General features: G+C 53.8%; 1 protein-coding gene and 1 long non-coding RNA gene across 8 annotated transcripts in view; one reads left to right on the top strand and one right to left on the bottom strand.

The window, feature by feature from the left end:
* TESMIN (testis expressed metallothionein like protein) overlaps positions 1–10,033 on the top strand; it is a 40,416-nt gene extending 30,383 nt beyond the window's left edge. For 5 of the 7 annotated variants that reach the window (XM_045486194.1, XM_045486193.1, XM_045486195.1 and 2 more), the window contains 3 exons: positions 1,906–2,043; positions 4,333–4,508; positions 4,901–5,881. In XM_045486194.1, the coding sequence (XP_045342150.1) occupies positions 1,906–2,043; positions 4,333–4,508; positions 4,901–5,090 (504 nt within the window). In that variant the 3' untranslated portion in view covers positions 5,091–5,881. Of the gene's footprint in view, positions 1–1,905; positions 2,044–4,332; positions 4,509–4,900; positions 5,882–9,646 lie in introns of those variants that run through there. The other 2 variants (XM_045486199.1, XM_045486197.1) reach the window with 2 other exon arrangements.
* On the bottom strand, positions 1,091–3,158 carry LOC123602041. Its single transcript, XR_006714325.1, has 2 exons — positions 2,864–3,158; positions 1,091–1,223 (listed from the first exon to the last, which is right to left on the bottom strand). It is a non-coding gene; the product is annotated as an uncharacterized LOC123602041 (long non-coding RNA).
* Positions 10,034–17,723: the final 7,690 nt, after the last annotated feature.

The following is a 17,723-nucleotide window of genomic DNA, read 5'->3' as shown; positions in this document are numbered from 1 at the left end:
GTTTTGGTGCCCCCGGTTTACAAAGGGAAGTCACGGGACATTGCGTGTCGCCTTGAGACTGTCATGCTCCGTTTTGTCCCTACGCTAATTTAATTCCCCTCTTGGATTATAGACAGGTCACTTGAAAGTATCTTACCCATTTTGATAGAGCCAGAGCCATGGGACGGAAGAGAATGATGGTGCCGCTAAACTTCGGTGGTGTGGCATTTTCTTTAGGGCTGAAAGGTATTGTCTACAGCTAAAAGTGTATAAAGTTTTATTTAAAAAGTGTTGGAATTTGGGGGGCACCTGGGCGGCCCAGTCGGTTGAGCATCGGACTCGTGACTTTGGCTCAGGTCTCGATCCCGGGGTCGTGGGATCGCGCCCCACATCAGGCTCTGCGCTTAGGATTCTCTCTCTCCCTCTGCCCCTCTCCCCTGCTTGTGCACGCTTCTCACTCAAATTAAAAACCAAAAAATGTGGTTTTGAAAGCGCCGGCATTTTCAGGCATCGCTGGTAGGAACGTAAGATGGCATAAGCACGCGGGGAAATCGTGTGGCATTAGTTTCCGCAGCGGGACCTTTGCACGTGCTATGAGCCAGCAGTGTTGTTCCTGAACACAGGGGCACCGGGAGCGTGCCTGAGTGTGCGTGAGCGCGCGTGCCCCACCGGGGGCAGCCCAGGGTCGGGTCGACGGTAGAGTGGGAGAGAGCGGACGGTGAGAAGAAGAAGGTGAGTCTCGTGGGCGCCGTGCTGCTGATGCTCGCGCGGGGACAGCAGAGGAGGTCGGCACGGGGGCCCCCACCGGGGGTGTTGACGGGAGGGGAGTCACGGGGAGCCTCTGGGGCTGGGTCGTGCGCCATTCATGACACCCCGCTGTCCCCCAGGCTCGCTCCAGGCCGTGCTGCCCAGGGGACCCTCTGCAGCGACGGGAGGGTCTTGTCAGACAGCACAGACCCTACGTGTTAACCCGTGGCTGGGGGGAGGGGAGCGAGGAGGGCAGGGCTGCTACCGTGACTTGCCTGGTGCTCGGGTTGGCCTGAGTGACTTTGTCTGTTTGCTGTTTTTTTTTTTTTTTTTTGATGTTTTCATTTTTTATTTGTGAGAGACAGAGAGAGACAGAGCACAAGCAGGGGAGGGGCAGAGGGAGAGGGAGACCCAGAATGGGAAGCGGGCCCCGGGCTCCGGGCTGTCCGCACAGAGCCCGACGCGGGGCTCGAGCCCACGAACCGCGAGATCACGACCTGAGCCGACGTCGGACCCCCAGGTGCTGCTGTACCCAATCACTTCGTTAAAAACACTACGCCCGCATTTGTCTGTGTAGATAGATAGCGGAAAGATGGATAAAAAGTTAGAGCGGCCAGGATAAAAAGCCCAGCGAGCGCGTCGTGCGAGCAGGACGGGGCCCAGTGGCGGGGCCCCGGGCCAGGCGACCCCCTTCCGTCCCTTGCCATGTACTACTTAAGCTCTCGGGCCTCAGTTTCTTCATCTGTGAGACAGAAGCTACGGTGGGGTTTACTTCCCGAGGCCGCTGTGAGGACTAAGTGAGGGAGTGCCCGCAAACCCCCCGGAAAGGTGCCCGGAACACGGTAGATGTTCGGTACGCCGTGAGCACAGCGCCACCTTCCCCGCTGTCTCGAGAAAAGCATGCCGGGAAGGAGACACGGCCACGGGGACACAATCATCCTGTTCGCATCTTTACCATCCAGCTATTTCAGAGTAACCGTGTACAGGACCTTGAACCTCGGGGCAGCAGTGGGGCAGCGGGGGTGGCAGGGGAGCCGGGGGGAAGGCAGTGTCTTGAAGCGCGTGGCGTGTGTGGGAACAGAACGCGCGGGGCCCTTCCTGGAGCCCCCGTCGGTCTCACGGAACGTTCTCTTGCCAGAATGGAGGGTACCCGACGGAGTTTTGTGCTTTCTGCCTTAGGCCTGTCTCGACAGGAACCCAGAAGCTTTCCAACCAAAGATTGGGAAGGGGAAGCCGGGAGACGTGAAGCCTCGACACAACAAAGGCTGTAACTGCAGGAGGTCAGGCTGCCTCAAGAATTACTGTGAGTGCTACGAGGTCAGTCACTCTTCCCCGGGGCTGGTACGAAACCCAACCGGTCGGTATCTGGGCCTCAGTAACCTCTGCGGTTGAAAGAATTGTGTTTTACTGTAATTAAAAAAGAAGCTGGGTTCCGTTTGCTTCCCCCTAAGGTTTCTGTTGTGCACTCGCATTAATCTGCATGAATTTCTCCACGACCAGCCATGCTTTCCGGGTCAAGCAAATGAACCCGGGGCCCCTTCCGGAACCGGTCGCCCGCTCCGAGCCCAGCCCCCGGCGCCCAGCGCCTGCTCTGTGCGGGCCCTGCCTGGCAGAGCTGGGTGCCCAGGCCGGGCGCTCAGAGCCTAGAGCGGGCAGCGGGCCCTGGCCGTCGGCCAGATGCTGGGACACAGCGGTGCAGACCGAGTTCCTGGACGAACCCGTTTCTCAAGGGTTCGGTGGCCGTGGAGGGACTTGCTCCCGCCCTGTGGTTTCCCCTTTCCTGCCGCCTTTTCTGTCTCCTTTCTTGGTGTTGGAGGACAGGGAGGCAGAGGAAGGAGCCCGCAAGTCCCAGCAGCAAAGCAGCCAGGAAACCCTCCCTCGAAAGGCTCTCCTTTGGTTTGCTTGCCGTCTTCGGGGGGCGCCTGTGAAGTTTACTCTTATTTATTTATTTTTTTAATTAAAAAAAAAAAAGTTTGTTTTTTAACATTTATTTATTTTTGAGACAGAGAGAGACAGACCATGAACGGGGAGGGTCAGACAGAGAGGGAGACACAGAATCCGAAGCAGGCTCCAGGCTCTGAGCTGTCAGCACAGAGCCCGACGCGGGGCTCGAACCCACGAATGGCGAGATCACGACCTGAGCCGAAGTCGGACGCTTAACCGACCGAGCCACCCAGGCGCCCCTGAAGTTTACTTTTAAAAGGTAGTCACAGATGGTCAGGCTTCAGAAGACTCCTTGTGGTTCCGGGGACACGTGTTGGAAGATGTGAGTGAGCAGCCCTAGCGATCCCCCGGCTAGGATTTTGCAAATACGGTCAGAGGTACTGCAGAGATGCCGAATTCAGCCAGCGAGTGGCATCGCCCCAGCAGAAGGATCTCCAGGCGCGGACGGCACCTCCAGCCGCCCTCCACGGTGCCCTCCCTGCCGCCCGAGACAGCGAGCCGCCCGTTTTCCGGAGGCCCGGGCAGATGTCCCGTATTCTCCAGAGTGGGCTAGAAATCCTGAAAGGCCTCTTGCTCAAGACACCCAGAGGTGTAGGTAAAACACGATGGATTCCCCTTGATGTGCGTCTCTGAGCTGAAGAGAACAGAAGGAAATCCCAGCAGCGGAAAGAAAGAGGGGGCCGGGAACCATAGCGCTGGGCAGGCCGGCGTCCAGACCGCCCAGCCGGCGTGAGAAGGGGTCGCCAGGCTGGCCGGGCCAGCTGCCTTGCGACAAGAAACACAAGAAAGTCCGCCCACGAGTAAGCAGGAAGGGCCTCTCCCAGAACACCCACCCCAGGCCTGCCCTTGGGGGGGTCTCAGACCCCACCCACCTGCACGAGCTGGGCCACAGCAGGGCCCTGGGGTGGGGGGGGTCCCACGGGGCCCGTTCCAGATCACCGAAGTCAGGCAGCCAAACGAAGGTTTTGGCTTCCCAAGCGCATAGACAAGTTGTGTCTATATTACACGTGGTCTGGTAAGTGTGCCGTAGCCTGGGGGCGAAAACACAACGTCCACGCCTCCGTCAAGAAATGCTTTGTTGGGAAAAAGTGCCCGCCACCATCTGAGTGCTGGGACGCCCTCACTGCTCACAGAGCACCGTCACAAAAATGTCAAGGCAACGACAAGAGAATGACCAAACTGCGACGCCGAGACACGAAGTGAGCCAATGCCGTGGGAAAAATTGTGTCGACAAACAATTGGGTCAAAAAACTGACACTGGGGGCGCCTGGGTGGCTCAGTCGGCTAAGCATCCGACTTCAGCTCAGGTCACGATCTCACAGTTCGTGGGTTCGAGCCCCGCGTCGGGCTCTGTGCTGACCGCTCAGAGCCTGGAGCCTGTTTCAGATTCTGTGTCTCCCTCTCTGTCTGACCCTCCCCCGTTCGTGCTCTATCTCTCTCTGTCTCAAAAATAAATCAACGTTAAAAAAAAAATTAAAAACAAAAACAAAAACAAAAAAAACTGACCCTGGACGCAGGGTCACCGCAAAGCCTCCGTTTGTGAAAAATGCCGTATCTGCCGCGCACACGCCCACACGCTCTTATTTAAGGTCCAGACAGAATGTGTTGCTTTTTGCCGAATTACGAGCAGTCTAATTTCATTGAAGCGTTTTGTCTTACCAGGCCAAAATTATGTGTTCTTCTATTTGCAAATGCATTGGTTGCAAAAATTATGACGAAGGCCCAGAACGGAAAACCCTAATGAGCATGCCCTACCATCCGGATGCTGGAGGGTTTGAAGGCAGCCCTCATTTGTCACCAACTGAATCCGCGGGACTGCCGCAGTTCAGAAAGGACAGGTAGGTGCCGTGAACCCGCCGTCAGAAGAGGGGAAGCAGGTGAATTCGAGGAGAGTCGGTCTATACACTTGGAAAGAAAGTGCGTGTGTCCAGGGGGTGGGTGCGAGGGACGGGGAGGACCGGCAGCCCCCCGGGCTTGACCGGCCCTAGATGTCACCCCGTGTTTCCTCGGGGAGGGGGGGGGTGCCCTGCCGAGACCGCTCTGTCCGACCTGTCCTCTATGTAAGTGGGCCGTCTGTTTTCGTCCTCGCTGAGTTACCTGCTCTGTGCGGGAGCCGGTGACGTTCTTTAACATACCAGGACGGGGGTCCCCTTGAACGTCTCGGGTGTCGCAGACACCCGCTGGGTCTGGAGTTCAGGACCGCGGCCCGTAACCGCCGTGTCTCTGCCAGGCGGCCCTCGTGCATCTCCTGGGAGGTGGTGGAAGGCACGTGCTCCTGCCTGCTGGCCCAGGGCGAGGAGGCCGAGAAGGAGCGCTGCTCGGAACGCCTGGCGGAGCAGATGATCCTGGAGGAGTTCGGGAGGTGCCTGTCCCAGATCCTCCGGATGGAGTTTCAATCCAAAGGGTTGGAAATCGAGTAGAGTTCGGCGGAGAAAACTCTGAAGGCACAGAGACGTCGTCTGGAAGTGCCGGGGGGAGGCGAGCTGGAGTTTGGAAGGGTTGTTTAAGGGGCTGTGGGGAAGGGGGGCAGCTTTCCGTCCACATCAGGGCACCGAGGGGGCTGGCGCAGGGGCCAAGGGTCTCGGCGATCAAAAGCCCCCTTTTGGAGGAAGTGCGGACGCGACACGCTGCTGTGTGGCCCTGGGGAGAGAGCGAGGACTCCTGTGAGGTCGGGAGAAGCCTCCGCCCCGACGCCGAGGGAGGGAGGGTTGAAGGCTCGGCGGAGAAGTCTGTCCGTTCCTCCTGACTTCACCCCGTCTGGGCGGTTTTCCTCTGGAGGCTTCTCCGCCTAAAGAGCCACGGTGAGTTTTCACTAGTAGTGTTTTGAAATTAACTCTCCAGATGGGCTGCTAAGATACAACTCAGACTAGAGAGGTACTGAATACCTTGAGGCGTCCCTGAGCGTGGACACTTTCCCAGGGTCGCCCGCAAACTCTCCGTCTCTCTCAGGGTCCCCGGGAAACGCAGGCGGTGGGGTTGCGGGTTATGGGACCAAAAACTATCTAGTTTCTCAGGTGTTTTCATTGGGTTGTGGAAAAGCTGTATCATCCAGTTAACTTCCTCCCTAATTATTGTTCTAATATTATTGTTGTTCGTTAAAATACCGTTAAGATAACTGGTTTGCAGAAACCAGCAGGTGAGATTGGTTATTAAGTGGACTCTCTTTTGGTTCTGTTGTAAAAAGCAAAGAGGATTAAAATTTTCAAATGCCTCCCCTTGTTGTAATTAACTCGGTCAGTGAACATATATACCCGGCAGGTGTCCGTGTTGATTGACACTATCGGGCCCTCAGAGCTCGTTTAGAAAGCTCGTTTACAAGCCGAGCGGTGCCGGTGCCGGAAGCGCCGAGCCCTTGGAACAGCAAGCTCTGACGGGGAACCACAGAGCGGGAGGGAAACACCGAGTGCTTGGCCACTTCTTTCCCCTCTGGCCCCTTGGGATGGAGACTCCGTGGGCACAATCCAGGGGCAGAGATGAGCACTGCCCGGCGGTGGTGGGGGGCTGTCCCCAGGCTGGTGCCCCGCTGTTCGTTGTCCGGGTGCATCCGGGGCGGAGCTGGAGCGGTGCGGGGGGGGGGGGGGGGGGGGGGAGGGGGGGGAGCCCCGCCCACTTCACCCCTGGGGCTGGGAGGGGCCTGACACGGGCTTCCCGACCCCTTCCTGGAGGGTGGCCTGCCTTCTGCATCGCTCCCCAAGTGCCGCCCACGGCATTCTCTGCAGGCCAAGGCCACACCGCTTTTAGAAAATTCAGCATGAGGGGGGAAAACCGGAGCAGAGCTGCGTGCGAAGCCAGCCCAGAGGCATAAGTAGCACGACCAAAAAGATAGATTATGTCTATTGTTGCGGGTAGAGAGCCAGTGCCTTGTAAAACTACATAAAAATAAAAATAGCGTGTCCTCGTCTGTGGGTGTGGCTTTGCACAGTGTCTGTCCTGTACTACGTGACTTGGCCACCTCTGTGATTAGGGTTAGGTTATCCGGAGGTTTTGGGGGGTGGTTTTTTTGTTATTTAATTCAATTCGGACCCTAACTGCCTGGACTTAGTGGCAGATCGCACAAGGCCCTCGAGGCCGGCCCCCATTCGGACACCGGTCACGGCGCGGGGTCCCCGGGTAACCCACACCTCTGTCTGCCTTGGCCGCAGGCGGCAAGGCGGTTCCCAGGGCCGCTCCTCGGGTCTGAGAATTTGCTGTAACAGCCCAGGAGCTCAGGGAGACGCTTTTCTTACTGTCCCAATTTATAATAAAGGACACAGATGGACAGCCAGAGGAAGTACGTTGCGGAGGGAGGGGGGTTCAGCAGGGCCCTTTACAGATCCCTGCACCACTAGCTGAAACTCTCCCACGGTTGGCCGAAAGCCAGCGGGGATGCAGCTTGAAACCACAATAGACAGGGGCGCCTGGGGGGCTCAGTGGGTTAAGCATCCGACTTCAATTCAGGCCACGATCTCACGGTTCGTGGGTTTGAGCCCCACGTCGGGCTCTGTGCTGACAGCTCGGAGCCCGGAGCCTGCTTCGGATTCTGTGTCTCCCTCTCTCTTTGCCCCTCCCCTGCTCACACTCTGTCTCCCAAAAATATATAAAAACATTACATTATAAAAAAAAACCAACAAAACCCGCCACAGACAAATTATCATATGAGCCACGTTGGAATACTGGTCTAGGGAATTGAAGGTGGAACTTTCATCTAAGAGAAAAATGGCGCCCAGGGAATCGGTTTGGGGAACGTACAACGCGGAAAGCATTGTCTGTGTATCTTTTTCAGTGAGGCGTCTGTCCAGGTCTTTTGCCCATCTTTTAATTGGGCTGTTCATTTTCTTACTGCTGAGTTTTTAGCATTCTTCGTGTATTTTGGATGACAGTCCTTTATCAGATGTGTCCTTTGCAAAGATTTTCTCCCGGTCAGTGGCTTGTCTTCTCATTCGCTCAATAGTGGCCTTTGCCGAGCAGGAGTCTTACATCTTAACGAAGTCCCAGCTCATCACTTATTATTATTTCTTTATGGATCATGACTTTGGTGTTGCATGTAAAAAGTCATCGCCATACTCAAAGTCCTCTAGATTTTCGACGTTATCTAGTAGCTTTCCAGTTTTGCGTTTCACATTCATGTGTAGGGTCTGCTTCGGGCTAATTTTTGTGATGAGTGGAAGATCTGTGTCTAGATTCTTCTCTTTGCATGTGGACATCCAGCTGTTCCACCAGCGTTTCTTGAAAAGACTCTTTTCTCCGTCATCTTGCCTTTGCTTCTTTGTCAAAGAGCAGTTAACAGTATATAGGTGGGTCTGTTTCTGGGCTCTGTATTCTATCCCATCGGTCTACTTTCTTTTGCCGACACCACACTGTCCCGAGTACCGTAGCTTTGTGGTAAATCTTGAAGTCAGGGAGTGTCAGTCCTTCAGCTTTGTTCTTTTCCTTGAATATTGTGTTGGATATTTCCTTTTTCCATGTTATTGGCTTTGATTTGCTAATGTTTTGTTGAGGATTTTACGTCTATGGTTATGAGAGATCCTGGTCTGTAGTTTTCTTTTTTTTTAAATTTTTTTTTTTTTTCAACGTTTATTTATTTTTGGGACAGAGAGAGACAGAGCATGAACGGGGGAGGGGCAGAGAGAGAGGGAGACACAGAATCGGAAACAGGCTCCAGGCTCTGAGCCATCAGCCCAGAGCCCGACGCGGGGCTCGAACTCACGGACCGCGAGATCGTGACCTGGCTGAAGTCGGACGCTTAACCGACTGCGCCACCCAGGCGCCCCTGTAGTTTTCTTGTAATGCCTCTGGTTTTGGTATTAGGGTAATACCAGCCTCATAGAATGAGTTAGGATGTATTTCCTCTGCTCCTATCTCTGGGAAGAGATTGTAAAGAATTGGAAGGATTTTTTCTTTAAATGTTTGGTAGAATTCACTTGTGAACATATTAGGGCCCTAAATACGTGTATTTCGATAGCTTAAAAAAACTAAACTTTTCATTTCGAGGTAATTGTAGATTCACAGGTATTTGTAAGAAATGATGCAGACAGATGCCGGGTATCCTTTGTCAAGTTTTCCCTAACGGTAACGTCTTGCAGCGTATCACAACCAGGGCACTGACATGGACACAGTCAAGATGCAGAGCGTTTCCACCTGCTCGAGGGTCCCCAGGTCACCCTTTAGAGCCACGCCCGTTGTCCCCCTTTCCCCCACCCCCTTTCTACCCCACTTCAGGAACGCTATATAAATGGGGTCATATAGTATGTAACTTTCTAGGATTCGGTTTCACTCGGAAGAATTCTCTGGAGATTCATCTGGGTTGGTGCACGTCTCAGCAGCCTGTTACTTTTTCTTGCCGAGGGTTGGGTGCGTGGTGTGGATGGATGGGGGTTTAACCGTTCGCCCACTGAGGGGCATCTGGGCTGCTTCCGGTTTTTTGCTGTGATGAATAAAGCTACCGTGAACGCCTGTGCAGGCTGTGTGCAAGTCTCGTGTGAAGGTGAGTTTTCCCTCGTCTGGATGAAATGCACAGGAGTGTCCTTCCTGGGCTGACTGGTAGCCACGTGTTTCCTTTGTAGAGAAACTGCCAAGGCGTCTTCCACAGTGGCTGTACCATTTCACGGTCCCGCCGGCAGGGGGCGGGCGATCGACTTTCCCTGTGCCTTTGCCACCATTTGGCGGTAACCGCCACTTTTTAATTTTGGCCGTCTTGATACGTGTTTCGTGGAATCTCATTGTGGTTTTCATTTTCATCCCCCCCGCTGACTAATGTTGAACATCTTTTCCTGTGTTTGTTTTCCATCTGTGTGTCATCTTCAGTGACGTGTCTGTTCGTGTGCGTTGCCCATTTTTAAAATCGGATTTTTTGTTTTCTTTACTGTTGGGTTTGGAGAGCCCTTTATATGCTTCGGGGAAACATGTCGTCGGCGGGATGGATCCCTTGATGGGACGGGTGGTTCGCAAAGATTTTCTCCCAGCCTTTAGCTTGCCTTTTCCTCCTCTTCCTTGATAGGAATTGTGTTAACCTACACGTCAACTTGGACAGAGTCAGCGCCTTTCCTCTGTTGAGAAGACAGAAAACCCAGAACTCACCACTGTCTTATCCTGGGGTCCCGAGGTCTGCCTTCTTCTTGACCTTTTCAGAGTCTTAAGTTTGCTTTATACAGAATGCCCAGGGCTTTTTGTTGTACTTAGCAAGAGGATGAGACACAAGTACGTCCGCTCTGTCTTCCTGAAAGCGGAAGTCAGCAAACTTTTCCTTACAGGTCGGAGCAGAGGCCTTCTTAGTTTGTTTCGTGAGTAAAATGGCGTAAAATCCAGACTGCAAAGTGGAGCACGGAACCTCTTGTTTAGCAGCGTCTTAAAAATAAGTTCATGGGCTGCACGTTAGAGTGATGGCTTCCATTCTTCTGGTCTTTCTGAGGCTCTGCTCCTGCATTAAGACTCCCTTAGCACCCACCCCCCCCCGCCACCTCTCCCCTTCTTCCTTTTCCAGGGTCCTCAAGAGCAAGACTTTGGGCCGACCAGCGACACCACAACCTCTCTCAGTCCCTCCCTGGGGGAAGTGGACAGGTGTGGTCCCTGGCCGGCCGCAGCCGAATCACCAGGTTCTGGCCCTGGAGCAGGACTCTGGCACACAGAGTCGTGACACGGAGTCGAGGCCTTTCTTCCCAGGAAGCAACTTCGTTTGTGCCGGCACGGGCTCGGAGGGTTTGTACCCAAAAACTGAGCCCCGAACCCCGCGTGGTGTAGTCTTTTATGCGTCTTCCACTTCCTTGTCTCCCATATATGGGTCTCAAGTTGCGGGGTCGTGCGGGATGTCACGGATGCACATAGCCAGGTTGCCCTTCCTTATCTTGAGGCCTTTTCTCATCACGCTCCTTAGGAAGGGGCTCTATCACGTCCGCCCCTTTGATGCTCCGACCCCCCTAGTTTGGGTCCAAGAGCATCATCTTGGTTTAGAGGTTTCTATTTCCAGAACATCACATGCGTGGCCGTTTTCCTTTAGACCATTGTCTCAATGAGACTGGAGACGGACCGTATACAGGGGCGCTGGGCCAGCTAGGATTAGGCAAGCTCCCCACATCAGGAGGATAATTCCCATGAGGGTTTTGAATCTCCCGAGAGTTGAAAACCATCCTCCGAATAACTCTCCGGGGCCCTGGCCGTCCCAGGTCCAGAGTGGGACATGAGCAACCTTTCTCATTCCATCGGTGATGTCCTCTGTGACTCTTCCTTCCTCATCTGTAGGCAGCAGTGGCTCAGGTTAAACTTTCTGCAAACTCCTCCCTCCAAAGCAAGCAGGTGATCTAAGGCCGAGCGATTTTGATAGATGGCATTGCTGCTTGGCTAGTAAGGGAAGAGCTCTGGCGGTTTCACTGCTTATCATTTCTACAACTGCCTGCAGCCTGATTATGCGGGTTAGCATGTAAAGGAGTATGTGGTGGCCCCAGGACCGTCCTCTGCCCAGGCGGCAGGGCCATAATATTGAGTTCTAGGCTGGGGAGGCCACTCGTTATCTGTCCAGTTGCCAGTTTGTGGGGCACTTCGTTTCCTTTGAGTCTCCCTGTCCCCCTACACGTGGACCCCCCAAACGTTCCCCTCTGGCAAGTGGGAGCAGGAAGAAAGATGGATGGATGGTCCCCGGCACACCCATGACCCTGACCAGCCTGTGGGAAGTACCATACAGGCTGTCCTCCCACATACCCAGAACAGTCCACCTGGGGCCCGCCATTCGACGGCGTGTCGACATTGTCCCAGGCCTCTCGGAGATGAGAAAAGTTAGACGAGGGGTGGGGATCTGGCTCAAGGTGATCTGGGGGTCCCCCCACCTTTGGGTTTCCCGGGTGGTTGAGTTACCAAATCTTTGGCCTAGCTGTGTTAAGTTTCCAACAGAGACGTGAACTTCCTTCCCCACCGGGCAAGGCATTTTTTTTTTCCAATTCGATTGAGGTTTTGAGGAACCAAACCCCGGTCGTAGGACTGGGGTATTCTGTTCCGCTATAAGGTTCGCAGGGATCGAATTCTCTAGCCTCCCATGGCCATTGATCCCCCGTGTTGGTACCAACGAAGCATCCTATCCACCAAGGGAAGGTGAGCGCTAACAGAAACCTCTCTCTTGGGGCGCCTGGGTGGCTCAGTCGGTTGAGCGTCCGACTTCGGCTCAGGTCACGATCTCACGGTTCGTGAGTTCCAGCCCCGCGTCGGGCTCTGTGCTGACGGCTCAGAGCCTGGATCCTGCTTCAGATTCTGTGTCTCCCTCTCTCTGACCCTCCCCCATTCATGCTCTGTCTCTCTCTGTCTCAAAAATAAAATTAAAAGAAGTTAAAAAAAATTTAAAAAAAAAAAAAGAAAAGAAAAGAAGGACGGTCTTTTGTTTCATTGGACCGTGATTCCTCAAGCTTCTGCCGTGCGTAGATCAGTCAGCTTCCAGAATGACTGGAGTGGGGCTGCGGTCTCCCGGAGCCTCTGGAGCGGCGGACTGCTTCTCCCGTGTGGTCAGCTTTCGCGGCGTCGATGGATCAGGAGGGGACTCCCAGTTTCGAGACGCCGGCCTCACTCTGCTGCGGTGAATCCAGGGACCCACCTCGTCTACCTTTACTGCAGGAGGGGTGGACAAAATGACGGTGAACGGGCCCCTCCAGAGGGGCTCAGGGGTTGGACATTCCACCCCGCCACCCATACAGCATCTCCTGGTTTAAAGGGGTGAGCGTCTGTGGTCGGACTCACAGGTAACCGCTCCCTGACCCGGCGGTGTGAGGTGGTGAGGGCAGAGCCGAGGCCCGCATCTGTTGCCGTAGGGTAGATCGCCTATCTCATTTAGATCCCCGAATGATGCCCGAATGTCATCCGTCAGTCCTAAGACTCTGCGACAACTACCGGTTATACTGAAACAACGTATGTCAGGGACCCTGTCATAACCCGGGTAATGGAGGCGCAGTAAACCCGGAGTCCTACTGGAAAAAAGAGTCGTAACGGCAGCCATTTACCATTGTTAATTGGTAAATTTTGGGGTAAGCCAAACCCGGGTGATATTTTCTACGGCAGACCTTGTGTTATTTCTTGTGCCTTTTCTGCCTTGCAGGGGAAGGCCTCCACCCAGTCAGAGTATCAACCCATCCCAACAAATGTTGCAACCCCTTTGACCTGGGCATAGGGGTGAAATCTAATTGCCGATCTTTCCCGATAGCCCCCAATTCTTTGACTGCCGGCCTGTGGTTGGGAGGTTGTTTCTAAGACATACTTCACAGGCTGATATTACGTGCTGAACGGTCCTTGACAAGTTTTTCCCAGGAAACATCCTTTGGGCCACTTGGCGAGTTTTCTCTCTCCCTAAATGAAAGGCCCGATGCAGGACTTGAATGCTCTTCCGGATCTGTGGGCCCGGTGATGGTCGTTGCCCTGCTCTGTGGGTAACCATCCCGAGGGCAGGAGGCAGTGTCCACGAGGCAGACCCCGGCTGATTTCCTTGGGAGGGGAGGGTGAGTGGGATGGAGTCTCCTTTAATAGTTGATACGGCGGGCAAGCTAGTCTCTGAATCCTGATGTCTCCAGGCCTACAATATCCGGTAACTCCTCAAAACTCAAATCATTGTTTATCTGTCCTGGAGTTAGTAGCTCCATTGTCTCCAACTTAGTTATAATGTCCCTTTCTAGCAAGGGAGTAAGGCTCTCTGGTCTTATCGAGAAAGAATGAGAAAAAAATTAGTTTTCCCCATATGCATCCCAGGGGCCGAGAGAAAAATGTAGTTGTAAGTTTCTCAGAGACGCCCCTCATCGTCATGCTGCATTTGGAGGGTTGGCCTGGAGTGGAAAGGAGGACAGAGAAGGTGGCCCCGGGACCAAGAAGGAAATGAACCGGACTTTTAGTTACCTGAGTTTTCCAGAGTGACCCGAGGCTCCGGGCTTCCGATAGGCAGTCGAGCCACCCCTAAGAGCCCTGGGCCCCCATCAGTCCCCTGCCAGGGACACTGGTTATCTGAGCCCTTGCAGATACAGGTCCCCGAGGGCATTCAGACCTCCAGTGACTGTCTCCACACAAGGGGCATGGTTGGTGGGGCTTTGACTTCTGTTGTCCCCACTTCTGAGGGCAGTCTCGTTTCCAGTGAGACTGGCCACATAAGTGGGTGGCATTTGGGGCCAGGACCTCGGGAAGTCTGGTCTGACATAGCGCGTAAGGCCACGACTAAGGCCTCAGACTTTTCTTACGCCCGCTTACTGGTTATGTATGTTTGTTTGTTTGTTTGTTTTTCATCTCGGTTGTAATGTGCCCGATTGGCAGCTCGTAAGAGCTCCTCCTGGGTCCCTTCCAGACCAACTGCCAATGTTTGCAGCTTCCTCTGAATATCTGGGGCCAATTGAGTGACAAATGTGTCCTTTAAAATCATCTCAGCCTTGGGGCGCCTGGGTGGCGCAGTCGGTTAAGCGTCCGACTTCAGCCAGGTCACGATCTCGCGGTCCGTGAGTTCGAGCCCCGCGTTGGGCTCTGGGCTGATGGCTCGGAGCCTGGAGCCTGTTTCCGATTCTGTGCCTCCCTCTCTCTCTGCCCCTCCCCCGTTCATGCTCTGTCTCTCTCTGTCCCCCCAAAAATAAATAAACGTTGTAAAATCATCTCAGCCTCAGGGGTGTCAGGGGAGATATATTTAATGAGAGCCTCCCTCAACCTCTCCAGGAAGGCCATCCGGCTCTCCTTCTGTGTTTGTGAAACAGTGGCTAATTTAGCATAATTTAAGGGCTTACCCTTAGGCCTCCTTACTTTCCCTAAAGCACCAGCCTGGAAGCGGGGGCGATACCATTTCTCAGTGAGATGGTCGTAGTCCCAGTTAGGATCTTGGGGTCGAGCTGCCGGGTCCCGGTAGGAAACAGCAAGCTCCCTGCCGGACCTCCAGCCCCGTGATAATTAATGAGTTGCTTTTTCTTCGGAGTTTATAGATCAAGATCAACCCGATTCTTCAGAACGCATCCCAAAGGGGTGTTGGCCTTGGCTGGGGAATATGCCCATCTAGAAGGGAAAAAGAGAAGAGGCGTCCCTTATCTTAATTTGCCGCAGCGGGCCAGGAGAAGCCACAGCTCCTGGCCCTGAGTTTTGGCTGGCTGTTCGACTGGCAGCCAAAACTTTGTCAGTCTCGGGAGGTGCTGGGAGCAAGTCGCTCTTACCCAGGCTCGACCCTACCTCCGAGAGCTGATCTTGTCTCCCTGATTTCTCCTATTCCGCCGTTTTCCGCCTGTGGGACTTTGGGGGTATTGACCGTGACCCAGTAAGCCTTCCCTGTTGTAGAAGGACACCGTCATTTTATTTTGGCCTCTTTACAAATATATTTTAAAAGGCTGGTGAAAACCACGTTTTTTTGTAAGGATAAAATGGGTCGTCAAGGGGCTAAAAGGGCCAAAGTCGAGGTCTACTCCCTTGCCTTTTTTCAACAGCGCCCACATAAACACGTTCCAGCCACGTGGATATCCATTTTAGAGTTCCAAACTGGCAGACACTGGGCTGAGTGTAGCAAGATGGCTCCTGTGTATCCCAGGAAAAGCCCTTTATATAAGTCGTTATCTATCCCTCATCTGGCCCAGGCATCCAATCCCGTGCTAGAAAGAACACAGGTACGGAGCATTTGGAGGCTGGCAGCGAGGACGTCACCGTCTCCCCAACCTTTAGATCAGAGGAGGGGCAATTTCAACCAAGGCTTGAGTAAAACAACTCAAAAGGGCATGCTGTCCTGCCGTCCTGCCCTTCAGTTAAAATCGTATATTTTCCCCCCATCTTTTTGGGCAGACAAAAGGGGGGAACATCCTTTGTTCACCTTTTTTTTTTTTTAAATCAAAAGCATACCAACAATCCAAGAAAACTTTGCCTTTTAATAGAGAGTAAAGCAGAATTTTAATCTTATAGCAGCGTACTTTTAAAATCCATTCATTTCAACCTTCGTCCGTCCTGGCCACATATAAAATTTCTTTCTAAAGGTTTCCCTTCGCAAACCTTCTACAACTTTGCTTTGCTTTCAGATGTCGACCTAAGCCCTTTTACTCCAAACAACCATCTCAGGACAAAATTACTTTCTTTTACCTTCAACAAAAATTACATTTTTAGGGACGCCTGGAGGGCTCAGTCGGTTAAGTGTTCGACTTCAGCTCAGGTCATGATCTCGAAGTTCATGAGTTGGGGCCTTTCATCAGGCGCTGTGCTGACAGCTCGAAGCCTGGAGCCTGCTTCGGATTCTGTGTCTCCCTCTCTCTCTGCCCCTCCCCTGCTCACACTCTCTCTCAAAAATAAATGTATTTTCATTTTTTATATCTTTCTTACCTATCTCCTACTTTTTTACATACAGACTTCCTTTCCTTAGTTTTATCAGTCTTAATTACATTTAGCAGAATTTTAACTGTTAGGAACCTTAGTCTCCAGTGAAAGGTCAGCAGTAACCAATTGTGAACTGTTACATCAGAATTTTTTTTTTTTTTTAGACGCTAAATGTCTCAACTAAGCACAAAGCAGATTTTCCATAGTAAAATCTTCATAAAGCACGAAGCACGTTTGTAAGACCCAAATAGTCCTTTTTTGCAATAAACCAGAAGCACAAACCTACGTCTGGTAATTAGTGCTTTAGCCTCTTATCTCATTAGGTATCCAATGAATTCAATCCCAATTTATCACGCAGGCAAAAGTTTACCATTTCAGGTTACCAAAGACTTTGAAAGCTATCTTAACCATCACCCATCAAAACTACAGGACAAAGTTAACCATCACTTTTCACCCACGAAAACTACGAGACAAAGTTTGAGGTAGACCACCCAGGGACAGTTGGCTCTAATTAGCATAGTCATCGACCCAGGAAATGAGTGAGGGAGAAGTCCCCACGCACAGTCACACGGCCACTCCGACCCACCGCCCAGCGGCTCAGAGTCGCAGCTTTGTTCCTTATTCCTTATGAGGTGATTCCTGGGAGGTGATCAGGCTCCCCTCCTGCCTCTCGGGGCAGGCCTACCAGAACGGACGAACCGGGTGCTTACCGGTCTGACAGGCTGTGCTCCCGGAGCCGGTTCCTGGGCCTCACGGGTTCCGTCGCACACACACGGGGTCCTGACCCCGGCGCCCCGCGAGGGCTAGTCTGCGGATCAAGTGGTCTGGTCCGCTGGCCCCAGGCAAGGTTGCCTGTCCCGGTGCTCCGAGCTTTGTACCCCAGCGGCAAAGCGGTTGGAAACGCACCGTCTCCAGATCCCGGACACGAGCCCCCCGGAAGCGTAGCAGGATTCTCGCACGGAGAGTCGTGACACCGAGGCTTTCCTTCTCAGGAAGCAACTTTATTCCTGCCGGCACAGGCTCAGAGGGTTCGTACCTCAGAGAAACTACCCCGAACACCGCCGTGGGGTGTGGCCTTTCATGCATTTTCTACTTTCTCGTCTCCCATATATGGGTACCGTGGAGAGACATACGGTCGGATTGGGTGCTCTCTTGTTACAGGGTCGTGAGGGACGTCACCTACGCACAGAGCCACGTTGCCTTCCCTTATCTTGCGATCTCTTTTTACCACATTCCTTAGGGAGGGGACCTTGTCACAGCCCGCCCGGCTCTCCTGGATCGGACGCCCTGAAGACGGGCCTGGTGGCCCGGGTTCTGACGAGCCCGGCGCAAGTCTGAGAGAACGAAAGGGAAATGAATGGGAGAGAGGGAGGAGGAGGAGGATAGTGAGGGGCGGGGATATGGCCCGGCCGGGCGTGGAGACGGCCTGGTGGCCGTGTTCCCGCCCTGAGCTGGGAGAGGACAACCTGGGTCCAAGTCTGGCACGTGCAGGGGCGGGAAGGGCTGACGGGGTCGTGGAACCACCTGGAAGTGGCAGGGGCCGTGGGGCCCAGCTTCGGGGTCTGGGGGGTGGTGGCCTCACGGAGTCCGGGAGGGACCCGAGGGCTCTGTGCCCGCCAGCGCGGCTTGGATGACTGGCCTACAGGCACGTCTTTAGGTGGCAATTCTCACGCGTGGCTGCGTGTGGCAGTCACCGGGGGAGCCGGAAGGACGCGGTGGGCTTCCGGACTCTGCGGGCCGCCTGGGTCCCCCGGGTGGTGCCCACACAGCTGCTCTGGCAAACGCTAGAGAGCCCC

Source organism: Leopardus geoffroyi, chromosome D1 (assembly GCF_018350155.1).
Source record: "Leopardus geoffroyi isolate Oge1 chromosome D1, O.geoffroyi_Oge1_pat1.0, whole genome shotgun sequence".
Classification (NCBI taxonomy): Eukaryota; Metazoa; Chordata; class Mammalia; order Carnivora; family Felidae; genus Leopardus; species Leopardus geoffroyi.
The sequence above is the reverse complement of the archived record's forward strand: the minus strand, read 5'-3'. Positions and strand labels throughout refer to the sequence as shown.